The following is a 12,930-nucleotide window of genomic DNA, read 5'->3' as shown; positions in this document are numbered from 1 at the left end:
ACAATGAGCTATACACCCCAGCCCCCTCCCTTTGAAAACCCAATGTGGCTTTTGCTTTCTGGGTTAGCTGTTCAGGTCACGTGATGCTTTCCCATTCCAGGGATTGTAGACACCCTCTATCCAGGAAGACATATACAAGTGTAAGTTTGAGCACAGGAACTCTTCTTAAAATTTTATTCACAGCAAAGTTTGACACCTGGAGAAGTTTCTGCCATCAGAGTGAGGGCTAAAGTACACATGAGAGCTGGAGTGAATGGGACCAACAGAATCTACTCCAGCAGAATGTTTGGTTCATTTTTCTTCTCCCTGCAAGGGCAGGGGAGATGGGCCTTGTAGTCTTTGCAGCTGGGTCAGTTTACATGGAAGAAAATGACTGGAAAGGCAAAGAATACAGGTGAATCATCCCCATGCTTCCAGGGAAACCAGTCCAGCAAGGTCCTTCTGCCTGCCTGGAGTCTAAGTTCTCACTTTTGATGCCAAAGCAATAAGCCTACCTTTACCCTTTGGAAGCCAGTAGGAGTAGAAAGGGGATATACCATGATATTCTGCCATTTTCATAAACCTCTGTAAGCTTAGTGCTCTCAGAGAGGTCTGTGGATATCTTGTGATGATCTCCATCCTTAAGGCTGAAATCTTCAGCAAAGGGGGAAGCCACCGTCTATGCCCACCCATATGGATGGGCACAAACAGCAGGAAAAGAGAATTCCAATGGCCTAACCAGCAGCTGTGGCCTAGAGGATGGTCCTGTTGCTGCTTTGGGCGTCACAAGAGAGAAATGCCTTTCCTCCTTCTGTGCCAGTGACCTTTGCTTCAAGTCTTATCACCTCGCCCAAGGTGACTGGGCTACAAGAGATCAGTAAATGAGAGCAGCTCATGGGCTGGTCTCTAAGATATAGATGGGTAATTGTCAGGGTGGCCTGTGTCCCTACCAGAGTGGGGTCCTCAGATCCTATTCCAAGGGCTGAGATGTCAGCGGTAACAGAAGAAAGATGAGCTGTGAGCCAAGCCCAGACAGTGTTGTATTATGTTCAAACCGTGAATCACTCCATCAACATTTTGGCACACCAATTCCCCATCTTGTGGAAAAATCAGATTCTTCTTTTACTGTTGTCTTCCCACACAGGAATTTTATGCAACATTGTTGCTACACATAAGCACATATTTTCTGGTCATGATTCTCCCACATCCTAACTGGTGTGAATTGCCCACAGGGATGAGAACCCACTTTGCAGAAACTACTTTACTGTTTGCCTACTATCAAGTAGCTCTACCCACAGGGGAGAGGTTTCATCTTTGACAGAATGACTGTATTTATTTATAAAACAGTATCCCCTATGTGATGGTCAATTTTATGTATCAACTTGGCTATTATACCCCAGTTTTTAACTTAAACACTTCTCTAGGTGTGGCTGTGAAAATATTTTATAGATGTTGTTAACACCGTCAGTTGACTTCAAATAAATGAGATTATCTTCCATAATCTGCAAAGGCCCCTCAGTTGAAGGTCTTTATGAACAAAACTGAGGCTTCCCCCAAGAAAGCAGAATTCTGCCTCAAGACTGCACCACCAGTTCCTGCCCTCTTCCTTGGATGGCAGAGGGTATGGGCTGCATTCAGATCTTCTCTCAAGAGACCACTGAGGCAGAGGAGTATAGTACAAATTCCTGCATTTGGTCCTGTCGATGACCCAACAACGTGTATATTTACCTCAAATCCTTATTTGTCAACTTGAAGGTAACATTACCTAACCTCCCAGGGTTATTGTAAAGAGCAAATAAAACAATGTATATAGAAGTGTTTCATAGATAATAAAATGTGAGAAATCATCATTACATAGGGGCTCAGTAATTATTTGTAAACTGAGTTAAGTATTTATTTATAAGCATCTTGATCAGTTTTCTCTCAACCGTAGGCAGTGAAACATAGTTCATCATCATTCTATGCAGAATATTTATAATAGAATATTTATATGTACATTATTTATTTATTGTGGTACTGGGGTTTAAACACAGGGCCTCACATATGCTGGGCAAGCACTGACCTAAATTTCCAGCCCTTTTTAAAAAATGTTAATTTTGAGAAAGAGTCTTGCTAAATTGCCCAGGCTGGCGTCAAGCTCATGATCCTCCTGCCTCAACCTCCCAAGTAGCTGGGTTTACAGGTGTGAGCCACTATGTCTGGCTCTCTGTAGAATATATGTTTGAACACAATAAGTCATCTTCAAGCTTCAGGTCCTTGGGAAGAAGACTCATCTAAAAAGTTCAGATTGCTCCAAGTTAAAAATCAAAAGCAGAAAACTCTTTAGGGTCAGGATTGTTGTGTGAACCTTTACTTCCCACCATAACCCATGGAATGACCCTCTACCAGCCTACTTCTAACTTGAACGCAGACAAGGAAACAGACCTCTTGATGGTGATGTTCATTGTTCTTGTAAAGACTGTTGGCTGTCATGAAAAACGTGGTGTCTATCATGGTCCTTAGTGCACCTCCATGGATAATCCGGTAGGGCCACATGAGGGGAGAAAGGGAAGAAGCCGGCCCTGTACTCCACATGGCCAGGTACTGGTGAAGTGAGATGCCCAAGGGCTCTCTTCCAGCCAGCACCACAGTACTGTCCCACTCGGTGTGGAGCAGATGAATTGGGGACAAAACAAATGCAAAGAAAAGACCAAGGTGTGTAGAGGGAGTTGCACCTGCTCAAACAGGGCAAGCCCTCTGCCCCAGCTCTATCCTCACTCTCAAATTCTGATGGATCTGTGTTCCCTCCTGAATTATTGTCAATATAATGATGCAGGGAAAACAGCACCGGCTCTGCAGGCAAACACCTCACTCTCGATCTTACGTTTCCAGTTGGGTCGTTTGTTGATTCATTTATAAAGCAGGAAGAAACACTCTCTTCTAAAAGTTCTTGTGACCATTACCTTAACATAGCCAAGGCTGGCAGAGGGAGGGGGCAGGCCCTGGGTTTGATCCCCAGTTGGGTTGGGGAGTTAACATAGCCCAAGTTCTTGGTGGTACAGGGTTTGGCATGTGGCAACCACTGAATGAGAATAGTTTCCCCCTTCTCATTCTTAAGGTCCACTTCTTACTCCTCTACAGTTTAGGAGGGTGGATATCAAAGGGGAAGAATTCCCACAAAGTACAGGCCACACCCTGGACCAGTGGTTGGGGGAGCTTCGACCCAGGGAGCTGGTAGAATGAGGCCGGTCTCCTCTGCATTTCGGTAAACAAGAACTTGGTAGCCGCTTTCCAACTGGCCCTGCTGGCTGGGATGGCCATCTGTGCCCTACCCAGGCAGCCCTTCCAGCCGGAGCCTAGGCTGGAACAAGCAGATGAGGACGTACTGAAGCCAGGTCTTTCTGTCTGTGTGAACCTGAGCAAGAGCATCTTCTATCATTTGGACTAGAAAAAAAATGTCCAGGTCTGTAAGAGGACCTCAGGATGGTGTCTGACCCTTAGGATGGTCCAGATCAGAAGGCACTTGACCAGAGGAGGACCTCGGGAAAGCCCTCTTCCCTCAGGATCCCTTCAAGCTAAAGAGATACTTCCAGGAAGGGGAAGCAATCAGTGGTGTAAGGGTCACAGAGGAGGAGTGAGCTGTCCGTGAAATCAGGATGCTACTGTTTCTGTCAACCAACTGGGAAATACTAATCTGACATGCACTGATTTGAACGGAAAGGAAGGATCTCTGGACTTTCTTTAGGGTGAACAAGTGTATCCCCTCCTTTAACACCCACGGGTTTTGGGGGTCTGTTCAAATGAGGTCTGTCTATAGAGTAGGACCTTCAAGGGGGATTAACAGGTTTATAGGACTTAATTAGCAGTCTTGAGTGAAATCTCCAGTATATAAAATCCAAGTACAAAAAAAACCCCTGCATTTTACCAAGAATCTTAAGACAGAATTTCTAGATTAGTAGTTTTCCAGCTGCTGCCACCACCTCCCGATTTTATATGCTAAATTCCCTTTCCTCCCTTTCTTTTTTGTCCATCATTCTTTATACAATCAGGACTCAGCTCAAATAGACCACTAGAGGGAGCTTGTGTCCTGTCCCCAACAGATCCTGGTTACACTAGGGTGAAGGCAATGTCCTCTTAATCCTGGTCCACAGGGCGTGGCTGGCTCTAGGCGGGGCAGTAGGGCGGCCAGGCTGAGAAGCACTGGGCCTGTGTGAGCAGGACAGTGGATTTACTGGCCCATGTGGGAGGTAGAGTAGGAAGAGCCCAGGACTTGGGGATATCCTACACTTGGGATTCCAGATTGGCAGTCTCTTAGGTTAACTATACTCCTCTCTTTCTCCCTTATCAAATAAGTTTTAATGCTACTTTCTGGTTACAATAGACCCCAATCATAACATAACAACTGATGGATTTCTTCCTCAGGTTAGAATTAGCTTAGTTTAATTTAGCTTAGATGCTGGGGATTGAACCAAGAGGCTTTTTACCACCAAGCTATATCCCCAGTCCTCTTCTTCTTATTATTATTATTATTATTATGTGTGTGTGTGTGTATGTGTGTGTGTGTTTTAAATTTTGTTTTAGTTGAACACAATTGTCACGAGCCGTCAGTTCATGGGCTGTGTGTGGACTGTTGCTCATAGTAGGCTCCTAAGGGGATAAGTTTGGCATTGGGAACTCTGGTGGCACCCCCCACAGGGATAGATTGCCTGATACAGATGAACTTCCCCTTCAAGCTCTACCTAAGATCCCACCCAGCACCTGAGATGGGTGTGACCTGCCAAGATGTCAATCAAGCTGCAGACTGCAAGACATGGGGAAGCTAGGCTCCGCCCTTGAAACCTTAAACCACTGGAACTATCTAGTTCCAGAACCCATGTGGACTAGATCTATCAGGGGATTCGTTTTCTGTAAATATTTCTGAGTATTTGTGCTTTGTTATTTTAATTATTTGAGACTGTAAGTCTTAGGGTGGCTTGGATTATCCTTGGCAGGAAGAAGGACCCCTTAATGAGTCGCTGGCCATGGTCCCCCGTCCGATACACAATACCTTTATTTTACTTATTTGTTTTTATGTGGTGCTGAGGATTGAACCCAGTGCCTTGCACATGCCAGGTAAGCACTGAGTCACAACCCCGTCACGTCATATATATATATATATATATATATATATATATATATATACCTTTAGAAACAGGGTCTCACTAAGTTGCCCAAACTGGTCTCAACTTGCAATCCTCCTGCCTTGCTCATGATTCTATAGTTTGGGAATCTTGCTCATGATACTGTAGTTTGGATCTGAATTGTCCCTCAAGAGTCTACATGTTGGGCTGGGGCTGTGGCTCAGTGGTAGAGCACTTGACTAGCATGTGTGAAGCCCTGGGTTTGATTCTGAGCAGCACATGTAAATAAATAAGATAAAGGTCCATCGACAACTAAAAATTATTTAAAAAGAAAGAAAGAAAAGGGTTCATCGATCTTAGTGTGGTGCTATTGCAATATGAAAAATTTTTAAGAGATTGGGCCTAGTGAAAGGCATATCCAGTCCCCAGTTCCCTCCCCTTTCTTGCTCTTTTTGCTTCCCAGATGCCATGAGATGAGCAGTTTCCTTTTCCATGTGCTCCTGCTCTGATGTCCTGCCTTGCCACAGGCCCAAGAATGACAGAACTAAGTGACAGTGAACTGAAACCTCCAAAACTGTGAACCAAAATAAACCTTTCCTCCTTTTAAGTTGATTATCTTAGGTATTTTGTTCTAGCAAAAGAAAGTTTACTAACACATACCATCCCATGTAGATCACTAACCTTGCAGAATGTATTATTGTCTGTAATTAAAATTATATTGTTAAACTAGAAAATAAAAGATAAAAAAAACATTGTAAAGTCAGTCTTTTGTAGAGAATATTTTACCTAAAAGTGATATTTTAGATCTCTCTCTCTCTATCTCTCTCTCTCTCTCTCTCTTCTGAGAACTGAACCCAGGAGGCAGGGGGCAAAGTATTGAGACAGGTTCTTGCTAAGGTGCCCAGTTTGGCCTCAGTTTTCTAATCCTCCTGCCTCAGGCTTCCAAGTAGCTGAGATTACAAGGGTGTGCCTCCAGCAGAGTCTATCAATTTTTGGATTTTGTATATATCCTTGTGGTAATACGATCCTCTCTGTTACACCAACTAAATTATACTTACAAAAGAGGTCATTTAGTCATAGGATAGTAATTTGGTTTAAGCAATGCATATACTTATGAAAAGAAAGCCAGTGTTTCTATGCTGAATAGAGTAGACTTTACGAATTGGATCTGAATTGTCCCTCAAAAATTCCTAATACTGGGTGCGGTGGCACATGCCTGTAATCCCAGTGGTTTAGGAGGCTGAGACAGGAGGATAGCAAGTTCAAATCCAGCCTCAGCAAAAGCAAGGCTCTAAGCAACTCAGTGAAACCCTGTGTCTAAATAAAAAATACAAAATAGGGTTGGAGACGTGGCTCAGTGGTCAAGTACCCCTGAGTTCAATTCCTGGTAGCACCGCCCCCCCCCCCCCCCCCCGCAAAAAAAAGTCCATCTGTTAAAGACCTGATCTCAGCTTGGTGCTATTGCGACATGAGGAATTTTTAAGAGGTTGGGCCTAGTGAAGTATTGCTGGAGAAAAGAGATATTGCAAAATGATAAAGGGACCAATTCAATAAAAAGGCATAACAATCTTCTATTTGTATGTACTTAATAAGGTAGCTTTAAAATATACACTGAAAAAATAAGCTAAATTAAAATGAAAAAAATAGACAATTCACAACCACAGCTAGAGATTTTAATGTACTTCTCTTAGTTACTCACAGAGTAAGCAAAAGAAAAAGCCTGCAAGAGTATAGAAGTCTTGAACAATCTAATTAATCAGCTATGGACAACAACTTCAGAATACAACCATTCTTTTTCTTTCTTTTTTCCCTCAGAGCTTTATATTTAAACATAGTAGTTGGTTTCGTCCCAATAAACTCATACATGCATGGAAATTGATTTCAGTTCATGACCCCCTTTCCCTCCCTACTATGGCCATTCTTTTTAAGTGTAATGCAACACTTATTGAAACAAACCAAATCTTGCATCATAAAATAATTCTCAACAAATTTCAAATAACTGAAAGTGAACACATATATAGAGTCTGCATATGTTTCAAAATTTAAAATTAATTTCTAAGTAACTCATGATTATAAGCAGGAGAACATAATGGAAAATAGAAAATAATTTAAACTGAAAAAATAATGAAGATCTATTACATTAAAATGTACACGATACACCTAAGGCAGTGCTTTAAGGGAATTTTGTAGATTTTTTTTTGTTGTTGTATTGGGTATTGAACCCAGGAGTGTTTTACCACTGAACAACATCCCCAGCCCCTTTTAAATTTTATTTAGAAACAGAATTGCTTAGGGCCTCACTAAGTTGCTGAGACTGACTCACAATCCTCCTGCCTCAACCTCCCAGACTGCTAGGATTATAGGCATGCACCACTGCACTCAGCTTGTAGATTTAAATATATGAACAACAATTGGCAATTAATGATGGAAGGTTTTATTTCAAGAAACTAATATAAAACAGTAAATTAAGCTCAAAGAAAGCAAAAAAGATGAAGATAAGAGCAGAAATCAAGGAACAGATGAGGCAGGAAACCAACAAAGCCAAAGCTGGTTCTTTTAAACGATTAATACAACTGATAAGCCCCAAAGACTGATCTAAAAGAGAAAGAGAACACTAGTTGTCAGTGTCAGGGCTGAAAAGGGACATTACTTAGCTCCTCATGTATTTAAAAGGTAATGAGAAAATATTAAGGACAGTATAATGCTAGTAGACTTGACAAATAAAATGAAATCACAACTTTTCAAAACTGAGACAAGCAAAACTAAAAAATCTGAATAGTCTATCCAGGCATGCCTGTAATCTCAGCAACTTGGGAGAAGGAGTCAAGAGGATTGCAAGTTCAAGGCCAGCCTTGGAATCTTGGTAAGACCCTGTCTCACGATATAAAAATGGAAAGGGCTGGTGATAGAAAAAAGAGAAGGAAGGGAGGGGAAACTGAATAGACTGTCACCGAACATGTGTGCATAATTTGAAATTCTCCTGGAGAGGAACCCCAGATAAATTCATTGGTGAATTCTACCAAACATTCAAGGAGGACATCATATCAAATTTGTACACAAAGTGTTTCAGAAACTGGAGAAAAGGGGCGTACTTCCCAATACATTTTAAGAGGCCAAATATGACCAGGTCATGAAAAGAAAGGAAACTTCAAGACTAATGAACACAGATATAAGAATCCCAAGACCAAAGGGTCATTTTTAATTTTTCAGGAAAAATGTAGGTTGACTTAAGATACTAAAATCAGTGTAATAAACCAAATTAACAGTGGTGGAAAATTATATGGTTACATCAATAGATAAGAAAAAGGGATTTGATAACATTTAAATTTGTGCCTAATAAAGACATCAAAGAAGCAAGAATAGAAGTTCTTCAATATCAAGATTATGGTTTGGTTTTGTGGAAGGCGTTGGTTTGTTTTGTCTCTTGAGACAAGTTCTTGCTAAGTTGCTGAGGCTGGCCTCAAACTTGTGACCCTCCTGCCTCAGTCTCCTAAGTAGCTGGGATTACAGGTGTGCACCACTGCACCGGATTAAGAATATTTTTTTAAAAAAATACCCTACTGCTAGCATTAAAATTAGTAGTCGAGGGGCTGGGGTTGTGGCTTAGCAGTAGAGTGCCCTCCTAGCATGCATGAGGCACTGGGTTCAATCCTCAGCACCACATAAACATAAAATAAAGATATTGCATCCTCCTAAAGCTAAAAAATAAAAAAAGTGGAATATGTAGAATATTTCCAGAATAGTACCAATGTTTTTGAAAGTTGAGATTAACTTGCAATAGTAGGAATGGATTAAATATATAAAATATGTCTGTATCTTAAACCAAAGTTCCTAAGAGTTTTCCTACATGGCTTCACAGCCCCCACGGAAGTCATTTTTATTTCTTTAGAGAAAAGTGGCAATGAAGGCAGAGGACACTTGGAGGCACGCCCCCCCCTTACAAAATGTAGTCTATGCTGGAGGAGCGGGAGGCCATAGGGTGGGAAGATGACCGCCTTTCCCACCCCTCCCTGGGCATCTGTCTTCCCATGGAGGGGAAAATGTAGCTGAAAATTTTCTGAAATATTTCTGAGAGGCATTTCTTGAACTTCTCACCCATGAAAGCATAGATAACAGGGTTCACACAGCAGTGAGTGAAGGAAATGGTTTCTGTGACATGGGTGGCATAAATCAGCTGCTGGTTCAGGATGCACCCATCCAAGACGTGCATGTCGTGCAGGGACGTGAGGAAGAGGACCACGTTGAATGGGACCCAGAAGAGTAAAGATGCGATGACCACAATAAGCACCAACTTGATGGCCTTGGTCTTGTTGTGGTTTTGGCAAGTCTTTAGCTGGTGCAGGATCCTGGCATAGCAGAACAGGAGGATGGCGAATGGGATCAACAAGCCTAAGATGTTTATTTCAAAGTGGATGAAGATCTTCCACTTCAATGTCTGTTGATTGTAAAATGAATAACACTGGAGAACACCATCTTCAGAGGCCACCTGGTAAAATACTAGCAATGGGCCAGTGGCGATCATGGTGATCAGCCACACTGCCAGGCTCAGGACTGTGCCCGTCCTGACCGTCCTCACCTTTATGGCATACACGGCGTGGACAACAGCCAGGTACCTGTCCATGCTCATGAGGGTGATGAAGAACATGCTGCTGAAGAAGCCAATGTAATAAAAACCAGAGAACACCTTGCACATGACGGTCCCAAATACCCACTGATCCAGCTGATAGTGGGTCTGAAAGGGGAAGGAAAAGACAAAAAGCAGGTCAGACAAGGCCAAGTTCAAGAGGTATATGTCCGTGATGCTCCTCAGCTTCTTGCAGACCACAAGGACCAGGATAACCAGGCTGTTTCCCAGAAGGCCAAATACAAACAGGAAGCAGTAGATGATGGCAAGAAGCAACTTGCTGTCTCTCTGGATAAGTTCCCCATCGCAGGGGCTCGAGAAGGTGTCAGGATAGTAGTAGTCGGACGTCACCGTCAGGTTGGGCTCAAGGGTATAATCCATCAAGGCAGGGGACCTGGTCAAAGAGACACATAAGAGGGTACCGCAAAGTCACTCATTCCTTAAAAATATTTTTATTTAAACAAATGTTGTGTATGTTATGGACCCAATTGTGTCCCCTCCCCAATGCACATGTTGAAGTCCTCGCCCTCAAAGTGACCGTGTTTGGAGATCGTACCTTTTAGAAGGTAAATAAAGTTCAATAAGGTCAGAAAGGCCCAATCCCTCCCTTTTCCTCTCCCTCCCTCTCCACGTTCTTTCTTGCTTTCCTTCATTATTTTCTTCTCTCTCTCTCTCTCTCTCTGTCCCTCTCTCAGTCTCTCTCTTTCCTTACCCCCCCATTCTTTTCATGCTTATATGTAATATTGTTCTGTGTTCGATTTGAAGTTACACAGATGACAGAATGTTTCTCATTTTGTATTTTAGAGATACATCAACGTGATATTCATAAGTTTAGCTCATTCTTTTAATTGCTTTCCTAAGCACCAGAAATAGCTAAGTTTGAAATGCACTAGGGAAAAAAAAAAGTGATCCCAATTGTACTAAAAATGAAAATCACCAGATTCACTAGTAGTAAACCTAATGAAAACTGCAATTCAGTTGTATAAAAAATTATAGGGCCCAGGAATATAGGCCAATGGTAGTGCATGCTCAGCATGCACAAGTCTGGGTTCAATTCCCTGCACACACATACACACACACGCACACACACACATATACACGCATACATGCATACATGTTTCTTCACTGAAAAGCATAAAAGAGAACACATTGAGCCCAATGAGATGATCAAAATAAAGTATATTCTATATATTAAGACCAAGTCTCCCCAAATGCTTAATGAAAGGAGGTATCTTTTCTTATCTACTTTTCACTCATGTATGAGCTTTGATTCCCTCCTATGTCCTGCAGAGAAAATGGCATGGCTCGCTGACTTGCTTCTCTCAGCCACAGCCACAGGCAGCCTCTAAGACACATGCAGTTTGTGGGCTCTGAAGACATGCAAAGTTTCTTAAAATTTATCTCTAAAATATCAGCCTTTTCTGTGCCTCTCCCTAAGGACATAAAAGTGTCCCTGCCTACTCATCCCCTCCTTTCCCAAAGCTGATTATCAACACATACCTTAATAGACCCTTCGTTCTGGAGGTTTCTGTGTGGCTCATTTCTTCTCAGTCCTCCTGTGTCCACACATTTTTTTTATATGACTTTGCAGTACCTCTGACTGTCACTGTCATTCATGTAACTTTCTTTGGCCAATCAGGTGCAAGTGAGCTGAAGGGCTTTTATGAGGAGGAAGACTCTCTTTTATTTTTTTAATTTTTTTATGTCAATGGACCTTTGTTTTGTTTTGTTTTTTATTTATTTTTATGTGGTGCTTAGGATCGAACCCAGTGCCTCACAAATGTTAGGCAAGCATTCTACCCCTGAGCTACAACCCCAGTCCAAGATTCTCTTTTAGAACTTATCCATTGTTTAATATTGTGTTATTAGCAACATAAAACAGACCAATATACTATCAAAGATCAACTGGGCTGCCTCGCCGGCCACCCGGGGTTGCATGAGCAATTTAGATACACTTGGCATTAATAATAACAATTATGAATTCTTTTTAAGCATAACTGAGATTTTGTCATTGCTATGCAGCATAGTTTTGATTAAAAACTCACTGATAGAAAAGATCTTGCCAGATTAGGAATCTTAGAAAAGTCTGGGAGATATAGAGTGTGGGAACCAGTGAAGATCGTAGGCATCGCTGCTCTTTGATTTTGGAATGCAGTTGGGCTCACAGCTCATTGGTCTTCCATTCTTAGCTTGTTTGTATGGAAAATGTACAGCTTCCTTCTGGAGTGCTTGTGAGGAAAAAATAATAATAATAATGTCAGTCTGAAGGGTGGAGCCCATGACATGCTTTTAGGCAACAGTAGCTTTTTCCTTTTTAAATGTTTTATTTTTTTTTTTTCTTCCAGAGCTGAAATGGAACCCAGGGCTTCATGGATGCTAGGCAAACACTCTACCAGTGAGCTGGGTCCCCCTGCCCCTCCTATCCTCACTCTTCCATTGACTCCATCTAGCTTTTCAACCCAAATCTGGAGTAGGAGCAGATAGAGGTCATCACCATCCCTCAGGACCTAGTAAGTTTGGGAGAAAATTTGCTAAAAAAAAAAAGATGTGTTAAGACAGAACTCATGAAAGTGAAAAAGTAGCTGAAAATGTTTCCAGAGGCCTGACTCTGGAGGTGTCAACAAATCGTACCCAGTTACTTGCTTCCCAAACCCAAAGGATAAAGTAATGGTAAAAAGCAGGAAAGGAGTAGGGTGTGGAAGCACACACCTGGTATCACAGTGGCTGGGGCGGCAGAGGCAGGAGGATTGCGAGTTCAAAATCAGCCTCAACTTAGAGAGACCCTAAGCAACTTAGTGAGACCCTCTCTCTAAACAAAAAAATAAAAGGTGCTGGGATATGGCTCAGGGATAAACACCCCTGGGTTCCACCACCACCCCCCCAAAAAAAAGGAGGAAAGGAGCTTTAATTAGTGTAACTACATCAGGAAGAAATAGGGGACTCATGTCCTTAGAACTGTCTTTGAGGGATTGACAATAAATTTAAGGTTTTATGGATAGGGAAATGAGGGCAAGGGTTGGGGGCGGGGGTCACATTGCTGAAGGGTTTGCACAAATGGCAAGGCAGGTAATCTCAGTTGGGCACAGTCCAGGCACACAGTAGTATACACCTGTAATGACTCGGGAGGCTGAGGCAAGAGGAAGCCAGGCACCTTAGCAATTTGGCAATTTTTTGTCTCAAAATATAAATTAAAAACAGCTTGAGATATAGCTCAGTGGTAAATTGCCC

At 42.1% G+C, this 12,930-nt stretch overlaps 1 protein-coding gene across 1 annotated transcript; it reads right to left on the bottom strand.

The window, feature by feature from the left end:
• Positions 1–6,729: 6,729 nt before the first annotated feature.
• Ccr8 (C-C motif chemokine receptor 8) lies at positions 6,730–11,329 on the bottom strand. The gene is made up of 2 exons (XM_046437184.2): positions 11,203–11,329; positions 6,730–10,096 (listed from the first exon to the last, which is right to left on the bottom strand). Exons 1-2 carry the CDS (start codon positions 11,241–11,243, stop codon positions 9,016–9,018), a joined length of 1,122 nt encoding a protein of 373 aa, XP_046293140.1. The 5' UTR covers positions 11,244–11,329; the 3' UTR covers positions 6,730–9,015.
• Between the last annotated feature and the right edge of the window lie 1,601 nt (positions 11,330–12,930).

The sequence above is a fragment of the Marmota monax genome, unplaced genomic scaffold (genome assembly GCF_021218885.2).
Source record: "Marmota monax isolate L192 unplaced genomic scaffold, Marmota_monax_Labrador192_F-V1.1 WCK01_AAM20220418_F8-fsc00021, whole genome shotgun sequence".
Taxonomy (NCBI): Eukaryota; Metazoa; Chordata; class Mammalia; order Rodentia; family Sciuridae; genus Marmota; species Marmota monax.
This window is presented reverse-complemented; position numbering and strand designations above follow the sequence as displayed.